Raw genomic sequence first — 23,108 nt, forward strand, 5'->3', positions numbered from 1 at the left:
CAGCGTTTAGGATTTAGGAATTTAGAGGGACATATTGGCAGAAATGGAATAAAATACAGTAGGTATGTTTCTTTATAATCACCTGAAAATAAGAATCATTGTGTTTTTATTACCTTAAAATGAGCTGTTTATATCAACATACCAAGTGAGTCTCTTTGCACGCAGTCCGCCATGTTGTTTCTGCAATAGTCTAGAATGAACAAATCAAACAGTAGCCCTTTTTAAACAGGAGTTGTGCAAATTTGCAGGAAAGCCCAATCAGTCTTTTTTCAGCATTGGCAGTATAAAAACAAAATCAGCGATTGAGCGAATCAGCGATTCTCTCGTAAATCGGCCCGTTCTTCATGTGACAGTTAATGGCCTCATCGTTTGCGAGGACAAGGAGGGCGCGCAATTCCTTGTCTCCCCAGTTGCTCATCTTTACAGTGTCTGTCAGGTTTGTGTTTCCCTCTTGCTACTAGCTGCTCACTAATTCCTGCTATCAGCTGTTTCCTGTTTATCCACCGCCAGTGGGTCGCACATGCAGCGTCATCCCCTCCCATTGCGGAAGGCCGCCTTGATCTGTTTAAACTTAAAGGGTTCCGCCAGTATGACTACCTTACAAGGCGGAAAATTGGGTGCCTCAGATCAGCTCGCCAGTCCGGCTCTGTGTGTATAAACGCTCGCAGCTGGCCGGCAAATCGGCCCAACATTCGCGGAAAATCTGGCAGTGTAAAAGAGGCTACTGACTCTAAATAGGGCCATTTGCGTTTCTTTGGCCACCATAGTTCTTCAACATGCTTTGCACACAGAAATTGTAGTTGGTTGCAATCTGCAACCTCACCACAAGATGGCACTACATCCTACTCACTGGACCTTTAATGTTTAGCCTATTAGCTAGCATGCTAACATGCTAAACTAAGATATTTTTTCCATATTAAATAACCTATGTTAAGACCCAAGGCCTGCTGTGGACACTTATATGAAACCAATCATCCGCATGTTGTATGATCATGTGCCAGCTATACTGTCAGCCTTTCAACAAGTGCAGACCAGATTTTATTGTGCATATGTGTTGTACCCTAACAGGCTGTTCTCATGCAATGACCCCAATGACATGATGCGGTTTGACACCCTGATTTCTCCTCTTTTCAATCCCCTTTAGTACAGACTCACAGACCATCAGGGTCCTTTTGCCCCTCTAGACCATTAGCGTCACACTTGCACGTTATCTTGAAGCAACAAATGAAAAAACACAGTTCAGGAGGTGTTTATATAAAAAAATAAATAGCTTTAATTGATTATATTTCTTAAGGGATGTATGCAAATGTATCAGGATCTGGTTTATTGCCAGGTAGGTTTACAAGACATTTGGTGCATAAACACGAAATATAAATATATAATGGAAATAATTACAGTAAAAAAATACTACTTAAAATTTGTTCCAGCAAGTTGATTTTAAAAATCTTTGACTCTTTCATGGCACCGCGTGAAGGTCAGTGAGTCAATATATTTTAATAAACAGCTGACAAACATGAACAATTTAACAAAAATATTTATGAAAATAAGTTATAGCGTAATTACATTAGAAAATATTTTAAACTCAGTCCAGTCTGGCACTGAAACAGCTCTCCTGAATAGTGATAATAGTGCCATATTTTGCAGAACCTCTTCCCTGGAGATGTTGACATGTGGGTCCATGATGTGCTCAGTCACTCATGATGTGTAGTAATGATGATAAGGCAGCAACGGCAGTGGCGCAAACAGCTGCAGCGGAGCGCGCGGCTGGCAGTACAGCGGGCTGTAGGTCAGAGATGAGCAGACAGCCGGATGTGAGGAGAAGGAGGGTGATGAAGAGAAGCCGTGCTCCCTCTCTGCGTCCTTCCCCTGCAGCTGCTCCTTCTTCCACTTGGTGCGTCTGTTCTGGAACCAGATCTTGACCTGGGTCTCGGAGAGGCGCAGGGCCGAGGCGATGGTGTGCCGCTCCAGCACCGACAGGTAGTGGCACCTCTGGAAGCTGCGCTCCAGGATCTGCAGCTGCTCCAGGGTGAAGGCGGTGCGGATCCGACGGCTTTTCGTCTTGGAGCTCTGAGCTGCCTTCTTCTCTGGGGTGCTTTCACCTGCCGGGGGATGCTGCTGCTCTCTGGGTTCATCTGGGAACAGAAAGTCATGATTACATTTTCTGGCTCGTAAAGAATAAAGCTGTGAAAGTTTCTTAGGCCTCAAAGAGTGTCTCACCTGCTGTTGCTGCATCCTCAGCACAGATTATTCTCCTTGTAAACTTTGTGGGATCCAAAATATCCTCCACAGAAAAAGGTGTCCTGTGGGTGAGCGGCAATTTGGCTGCAACCGGCTGCATTTCTGCTCTCTGTGGAGCGATCAGGACGCAGTGTGTGTGTGTGCCTGAGCTCCTCCGGGGTTTATATAGGCATACACCCTATGCACACGCCGCCGGAGCTCTTCCACATTTACATTTCATTCAAAAAGTTACCCAAATGAAGCCATGCTTATTGCAGGAACAATCGCAGCCCTTGTCTTTCCTGTGCGTAACGCAGACACGCTCCGGCCCCGTGGGACCCCCGTGCGGGCACTTGAAAATGTAAATGCGCGCTCTCAGCTGGAGGGGCACTGAGCCTGTTATTTATTGCCGGGCATCTGGTTAAAATGTGCCCCCTTTCTTTCCCTCCGTGTTCGCCATTGTGGTGTGGCTTGTCAGTATTTGCAAATGTGGGATTTTACGCTGGTAGGACACGTGAAGGCTGCTTGTGATGCTAATTGATGGACTCATCAAAGGGAGAGTTTGAGCCTTTTCTCTCTTGTGTCTCAGTTTCCATAGAGCCCGTTTGTCCTGGTGACAGTAACATTCCCACAAAGCACCACTCGGTTTAATTAGAAGCCAGCGAACAACTTTATCAGAGCTGCTGCAGGACATCTGATCACTGCAGCCACCTCAGGCCTGCTGCTGCAGATGAGACATGTCAGGAGAATCAGACAGCCTAGAAGTGTGAAAAACTTCAATTAATGTATGAGTTAAAAGAAAATTTATCGACTAATTTTGTTAATTATTTCTCATTCATTCAGCAAAAATGCAAAATATTTTCTGTTTCTCACATGAGAGGATTTTCTGCTATTTTTTGTGTTAGATAATTTAAAAAATGACTATCATGAGCTTGGGACTGCATGGAGACAGTGTGGACAACAATTTATTAATCAAAGATATTATTGACAAAATAATGATAATTAGAATATTTTAGTTTTTTTGTTTATGATCCCTCTGTTTATTGTACTTTATTTTATTGATTTAATTTTGTTTTATTAGATTTTATTAAATTTAATTACATTTTATTTTTGTTATTTTTGTTGTTTTTGTTTTTTTATGTGCTGTTTTTTCTGTAAAGCACTTTTTCAATTATTTGTTATAATAATAATAATAATAATAATAACAAATGGTAAATACAAAGTGCCTTACAGGAAGAAAAAAAAACACAAAAATGAAGAATAAAAATTAACAAAAAAACCCTAAATTAAACTAAATTAAATTAAATTAAATTAATAAACGATAAAAAAGTACAATAAATACAATAGGAGGATCATAAACAAAAATACAGAAAAATTAATTCATATAATTATTATTATGCTATTGTTATACAATAAGAATAATCTTTAAGTGCTACACAAAATATTAAATTATGTTGCTGATATCAAAGCTCAGAGTGAGTTAATGTCTTTACATGACTGTGGAGTTATTCTATTCAGGCAGGTGAAAAAGATACAGAGCTGAAGAGAACAATATACATTACATTTTATTTCAACTTTCTTTAAACACATAAATGTTGCTGCACCTCTTCACTCCCATTGTCCCGTCAGAAACTCCTGCTGTGCAGCCAAACTTTGCTCCAACACACAAAACTTTATTTTATATTACAGAGCAGATCTTTAAGTTTTCAAAGACATAAAATATGCCAGGCTGCATTTTGTTTAAAGAATGATGCAGAAGAATATTTCCATTAGGTGAAACAGTGCAGGTTTAAAACCATGTGGCTTCAATGAAGAGCTGGAACAAGCTGACACAGAATATGTATGATACTGTCAGGCAGAGTGGAGTAAGAATGTTTTTCTCACTTTAAATCTGTAAAGTAGCAACAGGTGTTAAATAAATGTTGTGCAGTAGGATTATAAAGTAGCATTGAATGGAAATCCTCAAGCAAATGTCAAGTATCCTAAATTGTACATGTTTGAGTAAATGTGTTTAGTTACGTTCCATCACTGCCACTTTACATGTGTTTATGTTTAATTGGCTGCATCCACAGTTTGATCTTCCTCCAACTGCTTCATTAACTTTACAATTCAGGTAACAGTCCCGTCTTTAAATCCACATTATTGCTCACAGCTTCCTAATACCCAGAGAGGCCGTTCCTCTTAGAGTAAAGGAGGGTGCGTGGGGGGTTCAGAGTCGAGGAGGGGTAAGTGATCCTGTGGAGGGAGCTCTTGAAGGTGGCAGCTGCCAGTGTGCTCCCAGCTACAGACACCTACAGAGCTGCTGGTATTGAAAGGACAAGAGAGGCCGGCCCACCAGGACAATTAGCAGATGTCACCAGTAGGCTTGACCCTCTCTGACCCTGAGCTTTGTTTCTGCAGGACAGTCGGGGGGGCAGGATGAGGTGATGAAGAAATGAGACAGAGAATGGACGGGATGAGAGGTAACTTTGTAGTAGTCCTGGTATGATATTGGGGTACACATCTACATGTATATATTTTCTTTGTTTGTTCTCATATATGGGCAACAGGTGTGGCATGTCACATTGGAATTTAAGATGGCAACTTCCTGTCATTTATTAGAAGTCTGAGGAAGAGTGATAGGCTTGAAACGTCACTGTGCATCAAAGTTCTTCTAAGCTGGAGCTGCTTGCTGTTCCTTTGGTCCAGCACCCGCACATTGGACGTTGGGATGTGCGTGTCTTCTGTGCTGTTTTTGCCAGAAGAAAAGGCTCTCCTGTTCCATTTCTCCCAAATCTCAGAGGTTACATAATCAGTTTCCCTCCTGAATATTTTCAGTCTGCCAACTGCAACAGTTAGAAGCAGCTCTTCACTGTGCAGCTAAAGATACTGGTCTCTTGATAAGAACAGTATAACCAACCCAGTTGCCAAAAAAAAAAAGGTTCGCATTGGTTTCTGAAAACATACGTTACACTTGCATATTATTATTTAGTGAATATGTTGAAACCTCTTCTGAAGTCATCGAATGCTGCCACTTTGTCAGACACCTTTTGCCGAAAGCTACCTTTTGCATCAGTGTGTAACGTGGCTGGATGTAACTTTCCGCCTGTAATGAGATGCCGCCAGTGGCTGGACAGCGCCAGTTGCTGCTGTGATACCCCGCTGGACAGCATGAGGTTGAAACACTACCGGTAACGACATAATATAAGCAGCTGGACAGTCCTTATAGGTGGGTGGGATTGGTGGTGGATGGGTCCAACAACCCCAGGACTTTCACCAGGGAGTGTAGTGTTTGTTCCTGAAAGCCAAACCAAGTTTTTCTTCTTCTAAACCCAGCCACGTGCTTTTCTTGACATCCCAGCTTGGTAGACATCCTGTAACATCAACAGCAGACGCAGACGGATACCTAGCACATAATATGTGGACGTGAAAGGCCACTGACAAAGCGGCAATATGTGATGACTTGGGATGAGAACGTGTTGTTGAAACTTAACAATGCTGTGGTGAAGGTGTGGTTATGTTAGGCACAAAAACCACTTGTCATCATGTTTTGGGTTTAAATGCCCAATTTGGGGGGCACAATCCCTGCTGGAAATGCAGCAAAAGGTCGCTAAAAACACCCATGTATGGTGGCTAAAAAGTTGCTGCAATGTCTTATTAAAACAACTGCTCTTCCTGGCGCTGTACCCAGTAGAAACACAGCAACAGGTTGCTTAAAAAAACACTTTTTGGTGGCAAAGAAGCCCAATGTGTCAGTAAAAACATCACTATTAGTGGCACTATCCCAGCTGGAGACACAGCAACAGGTTGCTAAGAAAAACACCCACATTTAGAAGCTAAGAAGCTGCTGGAAACACAGTGATGACTTGTTTGTGTTTGTTGGTTTCGAACAGTGATCTGTAGCTTGGCAGGCATGGTGTCTAGGTGTCACGTAACCCACCATCCCCTCCACCTCCTGACAAAGTCACCTCATGTACTACGTCATTTAAGCAACATTGATGTGATACTTATGAAATATTGTGTTCCATTCCCCTGTCGGGAGTTATTTTTCAACTGTCACCAGCTCACTATACATTATTCCGCTTAGAACATGGCTTACTACTAAAACATTCAGTGATGTGACACAAAATAATGATTAAAGCACGTTTTATTGATTCAAAATTCGCAAAAAGAAATGTCAAACATCAAGCGTTTTGTCCTCTCCAGAAAAAGTGATGCCCTGAAAATGCTGCATTTTGCCACTCCGATCCTATTTGGCCTGTGTGGACTAACGTTAACTGATTTTGATGCTCCTCAGTCTAAGCCCGTTGCTATGGCGTCCCGAGCAACGGAGCAGCAGCGCAGCGGTGATACCTCAAGAAATAAAGACCGCAGAATTTTGTTGATTGACCAATCAGAATCAAGTATTTAAGAGTGCTATGTTTTAAGCAAATGTAATGTACCCATAATGTACAGAAAGGAGCAATGCCAATATTTTCATTACATTTTAACTGTCATGATTAATTCAAAAAATATATATTCCGGAGCAAATAAGGACAGAAACAGTCTGTGACATTTTTGACATTTTTAAAAGTAGAATGGCATAAAATTAGATAAGTTGAAATATTTTACATAAAATAGTTTGATCACTAAATATCAACACAACTTTTGGATCACTATTAAGTTGGTTCAACTTAAGCTTATCGAAGGCAAAGCAAATCATGTTGGTTGTACTAAACTAATTGAGTTTGTCATATTATAAAAGAGGACTGACTAAGTAAAGGCAGAAATGCAAGTACTTAAATTGTTACATTAATGTGTTTAAGTTGAACCAGTGCATTGTTCTTTTAGAGTGTGATAGAAAAAGTTGTTGTGACCAAGTTGTTGGGACATTGATGACATTAATGATTGATTTTTTAAGAAATACAATTTTGACATGAGATAAACAAGTAAGTCCACAGAATACAAATTGAAACAGGATAAAAAAACAAAGACAAAGAGTCAGATTTGACAAGAAGCAGCTCAAGTTTTACATTTAAACTGTAAAAATCTTAAACCTTAAAGTGAAACAAATAAAGTTACGTGAGGTCAGAGACAGTGACCTATTCATAACTTCCTCACTTCATCCCAACGCCACAGATGTGTCTCCATTTCAAGAGGAAAGGGGAGGAGAAAACACAACTATTATCTCCCTAACAATGGCTTAAAGGCATTTATTGCAGCACCCAGGGGTGCTCTTAGCATTCCCGTGCTCTTTTGTGAGACGTCTGCTGGCACACTTTGCCTTTGTGCTCGGCGTCTCTTCACTGGTGCCTGAACGGCCCCACAAAACTTCTAAATAATGTTTGACTTTCAGAACGTAAGTGGGGTGGTCTCACGCCACCACAAAGCTTTTTATTTAGCGCTCTTTACTTTGTGAACAGTAAATGGAAATGTTTAACAGTGAAGAAGACATTTGCACATCCAAACACCTGATCAGCTGCTGGGTGTAGACGTCAGGACCAGACTGTAGATAGATCTGCTCACTGGAGCCATGCACGTCCTGTAGGTGTGTCCACATTTTCAAACAGATTTGGTGTTAAACATGCCCTGCTATTGCTGCTGTCCTCTGGTAGACTTCTGCTCTTATGTATTTGTTCTTTAACTACACTGAGAAAAGACATGTCTAACTTTATTCTGAGTATAATGACAATGAAGATTATTCTGAGTCTGGGTCTGATTAATGTAACAGGTTGCTTTAAATACACAAGGTAAGAAGACAGTATAGTACAGGCCAGGGGTCAACAACCTTTGCTATCAAAAGAGCCATTTTTGACCAAAAATATATATTTTTAAAATTGTCTAGAGATGCAAAATGTACCTGAGCCCAATCAACATTACTGATGGCTGTACGTTTTACCGCAGGGTGGCTACTCTGCAGGGCGCTGTTTATCATTGTTTAGTACTTTACCTTTGCAGAGTTGGCAGTGGAAGCAAACAAATCTGTCCTGGCACTATACAATTCTTTACTTTACTATGAGATTTTTTACTTTTATGGATTTGAAATCCATAGTCAGTCTAGCTTGGGAGAATCAGGACTAGCTACTGCTCTTGAGGTTGGACAGAATTCAGTTGGAGTAAAAGGCCCTAGGCCGTAGACATACTGTATGCCACACATTTTTGTTGACGAAACGTTGGACCTTTTTTCAGTTTATAGGCTCCACATTCTCACATTAGGAGGATGTAACAATTTCTTTGAGTCTTCAACAATGATTCTTCTTCTTCTTCTTCTTCTTCTTCTTCTTCTTCTTCTTCTTCTGGCTGTTCCCTTTAGGGGTCACCACAGCCAATCATCTGCCTCCATCTAACCCTATCCTCTGCATCCTCTTCTCTCACACAACTGACTTCATGTCCTCTTTTACTACATCCATAAATCTCCTCTTTGGTCTTCCTCTAGGATGTATAATTCGTTCTTTCCATTTTCAATTTAAAATCAAAAAATGAAAAAATGGTTTGTTTTTTCATTATTCGTTTCATAATCAAATTCAAAAATAAAAAAAAAACGGTTTGTTTTTCTTACTTTTGCTTTTATGCTCACATCAAAAGTAGCAAATCGAAAAATGGGCCACGATTGAAATTTGATTTTGATTTTTCATTTGATCCAACTTGTGTGACCTGGAACTATTTTCTACAGAAGCGCATTGCATTCACTGGATAAAAAAAATAAATTAAATGAGATAAGGATCTTGTGATCTCCCAAACGTAATTAAGTAGGTTACTTACAATGGCATGAAAGACAATCTGACAATCTACGAATTTATTCTCGTAATATTATGACTTTAATCTCATTAAATTACGACTTTAATCTGATAATATAATGACTTTATTCTTGTAATATTATGACTTTTTCTCAGTTATGACTTTATTCTCGAAATATTACGACTTTAATCTCATAATATTTTGACTTCATTCTCGTAATATTATGACTTTAATCTCATTAAATTATGACTTTATTCTCGTAACATTTCAACTTTGTTCTCGTAATATTATGACTTTAATCTCATTAAATTACGACTTTAATCTCATTAAATTACGACTTTAATCTGATAATATAATGACTTTATTCTTGTAATATTATGACTTTTTCTCAGTTATGACTTTATTCTCGAAATATTACGACTTTAATCTCATAATATTTTGACTTCATTCGTAATATTATGACTTTAATCCGACTTTAATCTTATAATATTCAACTTTTTCTCAGTTATGACTTTATTCTCGAAATATTACGACTTTAATCTCATAATATTTTGACTTCATTCTCGTAATATTATGACTTTAATCTCATTAAATTACGACTTTAATCTTATAACATTTCAACTTTGTTCTCGTAATATTATGACTTTAATCTCATTAAATTACGACTTTAATCTCATAACATTTCAACTTTGTTCTCGTAATATTATGACTTTAATCTCATTAAATTACGACTTTAATCTCGTGATATTTCAACTTTGTTCTCGTAATATTATGACTTTAATCTCATTAAATTACAACTTTAATCTCATAACATTTCGACTTTATTCTCGTAATATTATGACTTTTTCTCAGTTATGACTTTATTCTCGAAATATTACGACTTTGATCTCATAACATTTCGACTTTATTCTCGAAATTTCTGAATTCTTTTTTCTTCAATGTGTGCAATGTGCTTCTGTAGAAAATAGTTCCAGGTCGCGCAAGCTAGATCAAATGAAAAATCAAAATCAAATTTCAATCGTGGCCCATTTTTTGATTTGCTATTGTTGATGTGAGCATAAAATCAAAAATAAGAAAAATAAACTGTTTTTAAAAAAAATTTGATTATTAAACAAATAATGAAAAAACGAACTGTTTTTTCATTTTTTTTGATTTTTGATTTCAAATTGAAAATGGAATAAACAAATGATACACAGACCCTCTAGGCCTCTTGCCTGGCAGTTCCAACCTCAGCATCCTTCTACCAATACATTCACTACCCCTCCTCTGAACATGTCCAAACCATCTCCGTCTGGCCTCTCTGACTTTATCTCCAAAACATCTAACATGAGCTGTCCCTCTGATGTCTCCTGTCTTCTCCTCAGTGTCACTGTCTCTAAACCAGGCGACATCTCTGGTCTCACCGCCGTCTTGTTCCTTTTAATCTTGCTGGAACTCTTCCATCACACATCACACCTGACACTTTTCTCCACCCGTTTCAACCTGCTTGCACACGTTTCTTCACCTCTTTTCCACACTCTCCATTGCTCTGAACTGTTGACCCTAAATACTTCAAATCCTCCCCCTTCTTTATTTCTACTCCCTGTAACCTCACCGTTCCACTTGAGTCCTTCTTCTCATTCACACACATGTATTCTGTCCTGCTACGATAAACCTTCATTCCTTTCCTTTCCAGGGCATTCCTCCACCTCTCTACATTTCCTCCACTTGCTCCCTGCTCTCACTACAGGTCACAATGTCATCTGCAGACATCATAGACCATGGAGATTCCTGTCTAACCTCATCTGTCAACCTGTCCATCACCATAGCAAACAAGAAGGGATCCTTGATGCACTCCCACTTCCACCTTAAACTCCTCTGTCACACCTACAGCACATACAATACACAGCTCATCTCTCTGCACCCTGTCACATACTTTCTCTAGATCTACAAAGACACAGTGCAGTTTCCCGTACTTCTCCATCAGCATCCTCAAAGCAAAAACTACATCTGTAGTACTTTTTCTTGGCATGAAACCATACTGCTGCTCACAGATGCCCACTTCTGCTGCAATGGCACCGATGATTTTCCTGCAGTCCTGACTTTTTGTTGTAGCCTGTTCCTGTCCTGTTTGATGGGTGATCCAAGCCTCACAGTAATGGATGTGCAGAGAGCAGACTGGAAATATTGGAGGCTGTGTAAACGTCCTTTGAGTAAGCTAGATGTGAGTTATTTTAAACGTAGCTCTTAGAATAGCTGTGTGAATATGACTTTATAATGGCAGAGTAATGTTACCAGTTTAGTGAAGAACATTTACTCTAATTTAATACAAGCTGACGGTTTACTATTTGTGGTTTGATTTTGGTGTATGCTTTCACTTGTGGAAACTTTGCATGCTGTGGATGTTTCTTTTTTTTCCCCCCAGTTGAATGAAGATAAACTGTCTGGAGGTGAAGATGGTGCTTTGGTCAGAGAAGATTATAATGTTTACGTGTAATGGTGGAAGCTGCGTGGAGGCTGGCTGCTGTGGATTTGTAGTGAAATCCACTCGTAGTTTCCTCGCTGGATGATAGATTTGTGGTCAGGAGAAGATGCCAGAGGGAGCAGCCAGTGATTTTGGCTGAAACCTGACGATGTAGGAGAGTCCAAAGACTGAGAATCCACCTCAGACTCATTAATCATGTTCTCTCACTGAGATATGGCGACAGGAGAAAACTGCTGTAGGAATCCACACTTAACACTAGTTCATTTGAATGTGCATATTTAAGCAGAGTTTTAATGTTCCATAGGCCCATTTATTCCCCCACCCTTTACCCCTGCGCACCACTGTCTTATTGTCTATAAATCTCACCGTGTTGTTATTCTATATACATACTTTATAGAAAAATAGATAATTGCACAACACACACTGAGAGCAACTTATAACTGGAGTCAAATTCCTTGTAGACCTTTACATACTTGGCCATTAACGCAGGGTTTAACTGTTGAAACAAATGTAAAGTGCTTTTAACTGTATATTTTAAAATGGAAATATAATATTAAACAACAAAGGGAGAGGTGGTAATAAAATAAAAATAAAATAAAGTCAAATACATAACTTTACAAGGGGAAATATAAATGTATCTCAGTTATCTGATACAGTGGGAAAATGAATTTGAATATTGTATAACTTTTGTGCTTTTTTTTCTTTTATTAGCAGTATTAAATATTTTATGTTTATAGTTCAAATTTGTTTAAGACTGAAATGAAGTTTGGGGAAGATTTCAGGATTATTTTCTAATGTATGAAAAATGTTGCCAGAAATGTGATTACATTACAACAGAGTTCATAATTTAAAAAAAAAAAAAAATTCAAGATCATACCAAATCTGTTTTTATTTTTTAAATGTATCTATTATTATTATTATTATTTATTTATTTATTTATTTATTTATTTATTTATTTTTATCATTATTATTATTATTATTTAAAATCCCACTTGTCATAATAATTTAGATTAGTAATATAATGTCATTTAATTTTACAGCCAGTTGTTATAATATCTGTAAAGACAGAAGCTGGAAATATAATGAGATATTTTGTGATGGTGTTTGCTGTGTGAACCTGCGGTGTCGCTGCTGAGCGGAAACACGTCATCGACCCGGAAGTTGTTTCCCAGAACTCCTTTTTTTGTTTTCATTGATTTGAAACATGGCGTCTGAAGGAGAGGCGGGCAGTGCTGCTACCACCGAACCGGAGACGGGAGAAGGGTATGTCGCCTTCATGCAAGATATTTTCCATTGTTAAGAACGTGTAGGCCTTGAGTCTGATAATATGTGAAGATTTAAACGACATTTCCGGTCTTGTTTAGCCATAAACGCTGTTAGCAAACTAGCTAGCTAGCTAGCATTAGCGCTCGACAGAGAAACCGTTACAGCTCAGCTGCTCTTTGTAAAGAGCCAGCATTAAAATATCTGACAGGTTAATGTTAGCCTGTCTGCCGGCAGACTTTGAAAAGTCTACTGAGGCTAATTTAATACTTTATAACCATTGAGATGTCCCTCTAATAATCATATATATGAATAATCCCCGTGCACCAGACTCCGTTTGATTATTGACAGTTTTAGCGAACACAGTGTACTTCTGATTATTGGACTTTTTTTAACCATTATTCATTTAAACAACAGAGTGTAAAAACAATTCAGCATACAGCTGAAAGTATACAAAGATACAGGGGGATACCACACCATACAAAGATATTATCAGACCTACAGATGTCAAGTGTCTTAAAATCAAAGAGCAGGTTCATGCAGTGTTCAATAATCACAGAAATCACCAATATGAGGTTTATTATTGCTACACTTAAAATTATGAATAAAAGACTGAATAATTACCAAATGAATTAGGAAAAAAAAGGTTTGCCTTCTTTTCTTGGGTACTTAATGAAACCAAACACCACATTTTCCAATAATAAGTCTTAAGAGATATGGTCCATGATAAATCTGCATGTAGTGATTGGCAGAGTAATATTTATGAATATTTTGAAGGACACCTCCTTAACCCTATTCACAGTTAGGTATTTATGTGGCCAAGTAGAAGTTAGGAAGTGGCAGAAAATGGAAACACTGAAGTACAAGTACTTCAAAATTGTGCTGTACTTGAGTAAATGTACTTAGTTACATTTCACCACTAGATAGATCCAATAGTAAGTGAAAGGCAGGTGAACACGTAAGAGTTGACATGGGACATTTGTCTCTTTATGTTGAAGCATTTCACATTTTTACAAAAATATAATACATACATACATAATACATAATTGTACAGTTGAACATGAGCACATTAACTGAAAAAGTGTAATTGGTTGAGAAGGGATGCAAACAAAGCAGAAACTCTTTGTTTGGAAATAAATACGAATACTTTGTACAAGTAACTGGTGGGTCATTGGTTAGTGACTTTCATGTGTTAATTAAGACCGGTGTAGTGTGATATTCCAGAGGTGTTTCAACATTTAAGGAAGATTTTATTCTGCTTTTAACAAGGTGATGTGAACTTACCACCGTTACATATCTGGGTAAATATGTGATGAATCTTTCTTTTGACTTTCAGGGATGCTACATTTGGGGAACTACCCACCAGCATGGATACTGAATCATCAAACGGCAAAGAGGGAATGGTAAAATGGTTTGATAATGTCATTGGGTTGCAGCAGTATACTGGTTTCAAGGTATGCTGTGATATGAAAGTTGACGGTTATCATGCTGTGTACGTTTGTTTATTTATGATATTGAAAATAAAATGCAACTGGAGGGCGACTCTCACCTTTATTTTCATTATTTTCAAAGGGGAGACTTTTTACACATACTAAAAAGACAGCTTCAGATTTTATTACAGTTTTAGTAATAAAATGTTTGTATAACCAAAAAGAACTCCGCTGTTTTCATCCCTTTCAGGGTCATTCTGACTGATAATAATAGCAGTTGTGTAATACCGTGAAAATGTCATACTGTTGCAACCCAATAATGTTATTTTGACTTTGTTTTTACTTTGTGTTTTCTTCAGTGACTTTGTTGTGAACATGCTGTTTTTAATAAGCAGACTTTCTGTCTCTGTCTCACAGGAAACAGTTGGCGAAGGCTCGGAGGCTGCTGATGCTCTGACTGGATCTGGAGATGAGGAGAGTGGGAGGCAGCTGGGAGAGGTGGAGCTGCAGTGTGCATTGTGTATGAAGTGGTTCACAGCAGACACGTTTGGCATCGACACCGCGTATGTATATTTATTTTTCATTTAATTACCAGCAGTTATGTGAGTATACAATACTGATATCTTTCATGATCATATCTTCTCTTTCTTCTCTACAGGACCTGTCTTCCCTTCATGACTAATTATGTGTTCCACTGCAATGTGTGCCATCACAGCGGCAACACGTACTTCCTCAGGAAACAAGCAAGTAGGTGTTCTCTGTGTTACAGACTACCTCAAGTTAACAAAGCAGGGGATTTAGGTTTGTTGAATTTGCAATCAGCACTCTCAGTCTTTTAATAGCTAGTGTTACTGTCTGTGTTTTAGACCTGAAGGAGATGTGCCTCACAGCGCTGGCAAACCTGACATGGCGGTCCAGGACACAAGACGAGCACCCAAAGACAATGTTCTCCAAAGACAAGGTGAGAGGAACGTGTTGTCATAAACTTTTGTTGGTGCTGATGTGGATCTCTGAAGCCCTTTTACTGAAGTGTAGTTGATATTGGGTTTTTCAAATCAACTGGACTTGATAGCTGAGGCTAGATTTATACACATAGAAAGTGAAAGTGACCAGAAGTGTTGACTCTGTGCACGAATGAAGATTAATTTACCATGAAAAGGAGATTCTTGCATTTTTCACTGTTTTATTATGTAGTGCTGCTCGATACACAACAAATGGAATTATGTAAATGTTGACTTCTGAAAAAATCATGTTAACAATCCCTTAATGTGGTTATGAATACCAAATTAATCATGGAAATGTGTGTCTGGCTTTCTGCAGGATATTATACCATTCATTGACAAGTACTGGGAGTGCATGACAACTCGTCAGAGACCGGGGAAGCTCACCTGGCCCAACAACATAGTGAAGACAATGGTAATGTTGAATCTCCACTACCTGCTGATTTGTTGCAGCCCCAAACTTTTGATCACTTTATGGAGGAAATCTACAAATGGATCAATGTGATATGCACCGTTACTGAGAGTATTTTGGAATTTTGGTGTCATTTCCAAGGCCACGCCCCCTTTTGTGGAAAGAAACGTGCTGTCACATAGGGCTGGGTGATATGGACAAAAATTGTGTCTCGGTATTCACAGTCTGAATGTCGATACATGATATATATCTCGGTATTTTCTACTAAACGGGCTTCAGTTTCAAGTCAAAGCCACATTTGAGACATCATAAGCAGTTTTATAAAAAAAAAACAGGCTGTGATAAAATAAAATTTAAAGACAGGGATTTTTTTTACCTGTAAGAAATTATACAGCTGCACAACATGTAAATGAAAAATGATATAAAATAAATGGCAGAGCCGTACGTTAGCTTTTTGCACACACCACTGGAGCTACAGAGGTTTAAAGGTTTGCAACAGAGAACACTAAACTATAACATGACTATAAAAGGATCAAGTAGGTTTGAAAGGAGAGTTAAAGTAGTTTTCCCTGGCCTTCCAAATGAATCTAGTGCTAGAAAATGTTTTAGATATTATTTAGGCTATTAATCTTATTTATGCATATTGCATCAACAGACAGGCTGAGGGAGCGAAGAGACACTTTGTCTGCGTTATATACATCTTGTATATGAACTGTCTGTGTTTGTAATGTGCTTTTGTTCATTTTCCAGAGTAAAGAGCGAGATGTCTTCCTCGTGAAGGAACACCCTGACCCCGGCAGTAAAGACCCAGAGGAGGAGTACCCCAAATTTGGCCTGTTGGACCAGGTATTCATCACTCAGTTGTAGTACAGGATGTAGGAAAGAGGTTTGTGCTGCAGAAACAGAAAATGCTTGTTTATTTCTGAAGTCTGATTTCAGTTGTTCTTACTCTTCTGTAGGACCTGGGAAACATTGGACCCTCATATGACACACAGAAACAGACCACTGCTGCTCCCACTGCTGGTGGGCTGAATGGTAAGGATTGAAAACAAAATCTAAACTCAAGAAAAATATAAATATTTTACTTGTAAAACAGATAAAAAAGTATGTTGCACCATTCTGTATCAACAAAGGACAAGGGGGGAATTTTTCACATCTCTGGTCAGTATATAAACTCCCCAAAGCTGCGAGTGAGAGCCTGTTAAATGTGATGACCATGGCCATTTTGTGCATTGTGTTCCAGGTGGATCTGCTTTCTCAGGTGAATATGTGGTATTTTGGCATCTGGAGCTGATCAGTGTGTTTTTGTGTCTTGTAACCCTCTGGATAGAAGTTGGCCCTGAGGCTCCTTAATAAGCATCTTGTGGGCAACTTCATCCACTTCCAGTTGTAACCCCCCCCCCCCCCTTGTCTGCGCTCTGCATCTGTTTGGTCCCCCCTCCCGAAAGCTTTGCCCCCCTTTGATCGGTGAACATAGCTTCCTTGTCTCTGGCTTGCTGCTAATGGGCTCTGAAATCCCTAAAACCTCCTCACTGAAATGACCCTCTGCTCTCCATACGACATCATATGTGAGAGCAGAGTGCCATTTTTTAATTTGCCATTGGCCTTCATCCAATGCTAATTAGCCTCATCCTCTCTCTTCCTTCTCCATTTGGAATTTTTGTTGTCAGACTTTAAGCCACATAGTCTTTCATTCTGCCAAATGAATTATAGTAGATGTTTAAAAGTGCAGAACTAGTCCTGAGACTTTACTGTGTAGTCGTTGGCTAAACATGAGGGTGTTTTTTTTTAAGATGATGACAGGTTTAAATGGCGGGTCCATTTTTAGCTTTTAGTTGTTGTTATTACAGGGCTTTGTTGATGACTCGATTCTGATCTGGTCAGTTACGACACTTCACGGTCTGTTCCTGCAAAGTGGACCGTTGATCTGTGTAGTAGCTCCAAATAGTGTTCCTTATGATTTCAAATCAGAAAATTCATTCATTCATTTTTAACCGCCTGGAAAACGCAAGGTCGGGCGCTGGGCTCTACTTTTGCGTCTTTTCTGTGCCAGCTTTCATGAGCCTGGCAGCAGGTTGCATCTGAGGTTGCTAAACGACCTTACCAAACAGCATATTATAGCCTATTTACGTGAAATCCTGAGTGCAGAGCTGATCTTCTCCAAGGCACTGTTTATGTGTGTTGGACTTGCTCTGGCAGCTCTGCACCAAAATGATCATTTCCATTTTTACCACAGACTGATATTTACGGATGAAGGAAAAATTATCTGTGGGCTACGATTGGTTGTTCCTCGTCTCATGACATGTGGTGTGTGCTGCTGCGTTCAAAAAGCTGAACTGGGTTTATCTCGGGGCGCAGCCGTTGCGACCTGAAATATATGTGCTCAGGAACGTATGCGTGCCGTGACGGCATCACTCTGGCATTTGAGTGTGCCTGCTGCGTGTCTACCTTGAAAACGATGAATTTTAGGGCGCAAAAAACGTGGCATGTGTACAGCCCCTTAAGCATTGGCGGTCACCAAAACGATGTCTGTTTAAAAGGTACAGCTGGCAAGTCTAGACCATATATGGGACATGTGTGACGTTTTGACAACATGTTATGTGTGCAACCCACCGTGGGGAGATTTAAAAAGCAGATCGTAGCAGTTAGCAGCTAACTAAGAAGGAGAACGGTGGCCTAAGTCACTGCTTTTTGTTAACGGCTGAGCAGACGTTTCCGTTTGTAAAACCCAGACAAGAACGCAGGTGGACCCGCCCTTGAAAAATAACTATATGTTATTATTATGTGCCGTATGAGTGGCTCAACCTTAAGTTCAATAACCATTTACCTTTCTCAGATGTTTAGGAACTATTTTCTTTTTGTTTATGTTTTGTTATATATGTTCATGTGCTAATATCTTAACAAGCTGACCTTACATGGTTTTACATATTAAATAGAGAAACAGAAAAAAAAAACTTGAACTACAACTATCCTTTTTTATGGCTTTGCTTTGTTGGTAACCAGGTGCCAATGGATAAATCATTTTTTATGAATACGAAGGAATAATAATTTTTCTTAGAGCCTAATTACGTTATTTGTATTTTCCATCTAACTGATATTATTCCTGGGAGGAAGTAAGTAGAGAATCTGATCCCATCATCTGTCTCCCTAAAGATTAGTGTTTCTTAATGAGAGAACGATGTGGTTTACATTAAAGAGGCTGATAGTGTTTGGAAAATGCCACGCCAACTAATTCCTGCCTTTTTGTGCCTGCTGTTTCCCTGTGTACACCAAACGCCTAATAAACTGCTTCCACTTTTTGTATATATGTGTGTGTGTGTGTGTGTGTGCGTGCTCAGTGGCATTGATGGTGTGGAAAGGTTATGAAAAGACTTCTCTATGACAGTAGAGATTTTCTGAATTGATAGTGGCCACATCGTCTAAAATGGTGTGTCTTTGTGGGGAGGACTGACATCTGTATACAGAGTGTTTTCAGTAGTCCTCTGTCCTCTCTCCAAATGTAGGCTGTACTCTGGAGACTTGTGTCTGGAGCACTACTAGTCTTATGATCCTGTTATTAAGTACACCAAGCTAAACTGCTGCAGTCTAATATAGCAGTCCGTCATGAAGGTAGGAGTCAGAGGAGAAAGGTGTTTTAAACATCTGAACTCACTGGTATAAATGGGCTGGACAAAATATCAGAAACACCTCTTACTGTAAGGCAGTATAATTCAACAGCATCACAAGTGAATGACCATGAAGGTGAGGTTGGATTTAATGCAGGGCTGCTGTATTAAACTGCATTGATGTTGCCTTTGCCACTGACTGCCTGTGTCTGTATGGGTGTGTGTGTGTGTGTGTGTGTGGTGTGTGTTTCTTAATGTTCAGGAGTGTAATCTGTCTGGTGTTGTTTTGAAGGTGCTTTGGCTCCTGGTCCGGGAAAAGGAAGAGGGGCCAAACGTAAACAGCAGCAGCAACAGGAAGGCACAGCTGCAGGAGCCACTAAGAGAACCAGAAGGTATAAGAACTGTCCGTGCATACACACACACACACACACACACACACACACACACACACTCCATGTTAACTAGAGCTGGGTATTGGTACTCGAAACCTTTAAGGTATCGACTAAAATAACCTAGAAGAAGAAAGTAGAGAAAAAGATATCTAATGAAGTACTTTATTAATTGGTATCCCTTTAAGAGTACTGATGCTGATACTGGCATCCATGTTTTTACAGACATAGATATAAACTTTAACAGCAACTTGACTTGTTTGTGGAGGCATACGACCACGAGGAGTTTATTCTACCTCGTTCTGGTCTTTTCGTGGGATTATTTGATGAACTAAGTACAGACTGGTAGTATCGCTTAAAAATGAAGATGTATAACAAATTTCTACTCCTTCCCTCATCGCAGCGACCCTCTGTTCTCGGCCCAGCGCCTGCCTCCTCATGGCTACCCACTGGAGCACCCGTTTAATAAAGACGGGTACCGTTACATCCTGGCAGAACCAGATCCTCACGCTCCAGATCCTGAGAAGCTCGAACTGGACTGCTGGGCTGGCAAACCCATACCTGGTGATCTGTACAGAGCCTGTCTGTATGAGAGAGTGCTGCTGGCCTTACATGACAGAGGTACCCCAAAGTCGGAACACATTTCTAGTCAGCTCAAGCCGTGTTAGTTTGTCGTGTACACAACTAAATGTATGTTTGTGTTGCAGCGCCTCAGCTGAAGATCTCTGACGACCGTCTGACTGTGACTGGGGAGAAGGGCTATTCTATGGTGCGAGCCTCCCACGGTGTCCGAAAGGGCGCCTGGTACTTTGAGGTCACAGTTGATGACATGCCTGCAGAGACAGCGGCCAGGCTCGGTTGGTCTCAACCACTCGGTCAGTGGCGCTTCTCTCTTACACAGAACCTCTGTACAGTTAGGAAGAATATGCAAATTTGAGTTAGAGGAGAGAGAAATCAGTTTTCATTTGCCGAGTTTTTAAATAATGTTTGCAGTCTAGTTAAAACACAGATGCTACCCGAAAACGAGGCAGGTATTTATTCTAATTCTTGAAATGTTGTTATTTATTGTAGGCAACCTGCAGGCACCTCTGGGTTATGACAAGTTCAGCTACTCGTGGCGCAGCAAGAAGGGCACACGCTTCCACCAGTCGATAGGAAAGCATTACTCCTCGAGCTACGGTCAGGGAGACACGCTGGGCTTCTTCATAGAGCTGCCCGACGCCACAGAGACCGCCAAAGCTCTGCCTGACACATACAAGGACAAGGTAACACAATGAGAACTACGCTGAGGTTTCATCCACACTAATGTGTTTTCATTTTGAAACGCGTACATTTTGCCAGTGTCCACACTACTTGGCGCTTTCAAAACCCTAAAATGGAGACTCTGGAAAACGCTGCTGACCCTGGAATGTGTTTCAGTCTTGATGGGAAGAAAAGGAAACTTTTGAGAAAGATGACGCAGACACACATGTTCGCTTCCTGATGAATGTCATCGGTCATGTCTCCTTCTCTGATTCGTCACACCTCTATCATGTGACTCTTTTCCAGAAGAAACTGACTAGCACTGGTCTGTAACCATGCTAAAATGCTATGTGGACAGAGATTGGTTTTGTTTAAAAGCGTTGTTTTAAAATGAAAATGTATTAGTGTGAGAACGTAGTCTGACTCAGCACACATCATCACTCTCACATCTCAAATCTGTTCTGTTTTCAGGCGCTTATTAAGTTCAAGAGCTACCTGTACTTTGAGGAGAAGGACTACGTGGACAAAGCAGAGAAAAGCCTGAAGTCAATGAGCCCCAGCAGGGTGAGGAAACCTCTCTAAAAGTAAAACCAGTGTGAAAACATGGTGCCGTTTGCTGCTGTTGACGCGTGGATCCTGTTTTCCAGATGATATTCTATAAAAACGGAGTGAGCCAAGGACTAGCCTTTGAGAACCTGTTTGAAGGCATGTACTTTCCCGCCATCTCACTCTACAAGAGCTGCACGGTCAGTACGCATGTTGTGTTTGTGGTTTTTATGCTTTCTTGATTCTTTTTTGTTTGCTTAACTTAACCCTCTTTGTCTCTTTTCAGGTGTCAGTCAACTTTGGGCCACATTTCAAATACCCTCCAAAGGACCTCAAGTACCAGCCGGTGAGAGCGTCTGTAAAGAATCACGTCCTCGCCCAGGTAACACACCTCACACTGAGCTGTATGATTAATCCTCTGTGGTTGTTTTCCTCTCTCCGTCTCAGATGAGTGACATGGGCTGGGGCGCTGTGATCGAACACACTCTGGCTGACATGCTGTACCATGTGGAGACGGATGTGGACGGACGGCGCAGCCCTCCGTGGGAAGGATGAGCATGGCTTGATACTCAGTACGCACACACGCCCCAGTCAAACAATTGTTCCGACCTCTGACCGTAAAATAAAAGCACCACATGCTGCAGCAAACTGTAGCTCAGAGAAGTTTTTCTCTGCTCTTGCGATATTCGTTTCACAAGACATGAAGTGAATAATAAATATGCTCTAAAAAAGGCTACACCAAGCTAATATTGAATGGCTGCGTATCTTTGTTTGTTAACGTGCCATCGGCAGACATTCCGCTCTGAACATCTGACAACTGAATCAACGTATTTTTGGTGCTCCGCTCTCAAATATGTATATTTTGAAGTTATTGTTTTGCTGTAGAGAGATCTCTCTGGGTATCAAGTCGAACCTCTGACGCTCTGCGTATTGTTGCGGCCAAACAGACCCACTCTAACACCTCACACATCATCTGTAGACAACTGTTAATTCTGCACTCTTTCGTGTATTCAGTGTTTTTTGCTAATTTTATTTGTTTTACAATGTGTGTCAGTTATTTACTGTTTTATACTCTGGGTTAAATAAAAAAAATGCTACATGGACGAAGTTGAACTCATTCATTAAATTTGGATTTCAGACAAAGATTTGTGCATTTGACATCAAATCAGTGTGGCTCATGAGCCTTTAAAATGAAGTATGGGTGAAACTAACAATTATTTTTAGTTATTTATTAATCATTTGTGCTTTAAAATGTCCAAAGCTGTTCATTGCTTGGTTTCTGTGGTGATACTCCTGCCTGCTTCTCCAAACGCAGGATAATGATGACCACTGTCTGCTGCAGGTAATACATATACTGACTATAGCTACGTACTTCATAAAAACCCACTTTAAAACTGAACTAGTGGTTCCCGACCTTTTTGTCTTGTGAGCCTTTAAAATTAAGTGGGGCTGCAGCTACAGATTATTTCCATTAGTAATTTATCTGTTAATTATTTACACAATTACTCATTTGTTCTATAAAATGTCAGGAAATACTGAAAAATGTTTAAACAAATTCGAGGTGTCGTCTTTGAATGTCTTGTCTCATCTGACCAACCATCCAAAACCCAAAGATATTTAATTTATTGTCATATAAGACTTCATAAAATCGGCAAATATTCATACTTGGAACCAGAAGGGAATGTGAAACCAGTGTGTTTTGGTCATTTTTGTTCAGGATAAATTTTATATCTAACAGCTTATCACTTTATCATTTAAGCATGATAATGAACAAGGCCCACATATGAACCCTCAGAAGTTATAGCCTTTGTTCACTGTAGACATGTAGTTTTTTTGGGGCCTC

The 23,108-nt window shown here is 39.7% G+C and overlaps 2 protein-coding genes across 3 annotated transcripts; one reads left to right on the forward strand and one right to left on the reverse strand.

Moving 5' to 3' along the window:
* Nucleotides 1-1,695: 1,695 nt before the first annotated feature.
* On the reverse strand, nucleotides 1,696-2,338 carry pnx (posterior neuron-specific homeobox). Its single transcript, XM_049559831.1, has 2 exons — nucleotides 2,218-2,338; nucleotides 1,696-2,132 (listed from the first exon to the last, which is right to left on the reverse strand). Exons 1-2 carry the CDS (start codon nucleotides 2,336-2,338, stop codon nucleotides 1,696-1,698), a joined length of 558 nt encoding a protein of 185 aa, XP_049415788.1.
* Nucleotides 2,339-12,533: 10,195 nt separating this feature from the next.
* On the forward strand, nucleotides 12,534-22,370 carry ash2l (ash2 like, histone lysine methyltransferase complex subunit). 2 transcript variants are annotated; one of them, XM_049604603.1, is made up of 17 exons: nucleotides 12,535-12,640; nucleotides 13,977-14,043; nucleotides 14,488-14,633; nucleotides 14,729-14,817; nucleotides 14,937-15,031; nucleotides 15,391-15,486; nucleotides 16,234-16,329; nucleotides 16,443-16,518; nucleotides 16,727-16,744; nucleotides 19,381-19,480; nucleotides 19,881-20,098; nucleotides 20,185-20,352; nucleotides 20,549-20,742; nucleotides 21,191-21,283; nucleotides 21,367-21,465; nucleotides 21,552-21,611; nucleotides 21,713-22,370. In XM_049604603.1, the coding sequence occupies exons 1-17, from the start codon at nucleotides 12,582-12,584 to the stop codon at nucleotides 21,818-21,820; spliced, it is 1,782 nt and encodes a 593-aa protein (XP_049460560.1). In that variant the 5' UTR covers nucleotides 12,535-12,581; the 3' UTR covers nucleotides 21,821-22,370. The 2 variants fall into 2 exon arrangements, with proteins under 2 accessions (XP_049460561.1, XP_049460560.1); XM_049604604.1 differs by lacking the exon at nucleotides 16,727-16,744 and having other exon boundaries at nucleotides 12,534-12,640.
* Nucleotides 22,371-23,108: the final 738 nt, after the last annotated feature.

This window comes from Epinephelus fuscoguttatus, linkage group LG18 (assembly GCF_011397635.1).
Source record: "Epinephelus fuscoguttatus linkage group LG18, E.fuscoguttatus.final_Chr_v1".
In the NCBI taxonomy this organism is placed as follows: Eukaryota; Metazoa; Chordata; class Actinopteri; order Perciformes; family Serranidae; genus Epinephelus; species Epinephelus fuscoguttatus.

What these genes read in the sequence shown, in the direction of transcription:
- pnx (XM_049559831.1), bottom strand. Translation starts at nt 2,338, where the DNA reads ATGCAGCCGGTTGCAGCCAAATTGCCGCTCACCCACAGGACACCTTTT. An exon ending in TGAGGATGCAGCAACAGCAG is followed by an intron (nt 2,133 to 2,217) that starts GTGAGACACTCT and finishes TTCTGTTCCCAG; the next exon opens with ATGAACCCAGAGAGCAGCAG.
- ash2l (XM_049604603.1), top strand. Translation starts at nt 12,582, where the DNA reads ATGGCGTCTGAAGGAGAGGCGGGCAGTGCTGCTACCACCGAACCGGAG. An exon ending in GAACCGGAGACGGGAGAAGG is followed by an intron (nt 12,641 to 13,976) that starts GTATGTCGCCTT and finishes TTTGACTTTCAG; the next exon opens with GGATGCTACATTTGGGGAAC. An exon ending in AGGACCTCAAGTACCAGCCG is followed by an intron (nt 21,612 to 21,712) that starts GTGAGAGCGTCT and finishes TCTCCGTCTCAG; the next exon opens with ATGAGTGACATGGGCTGGGG.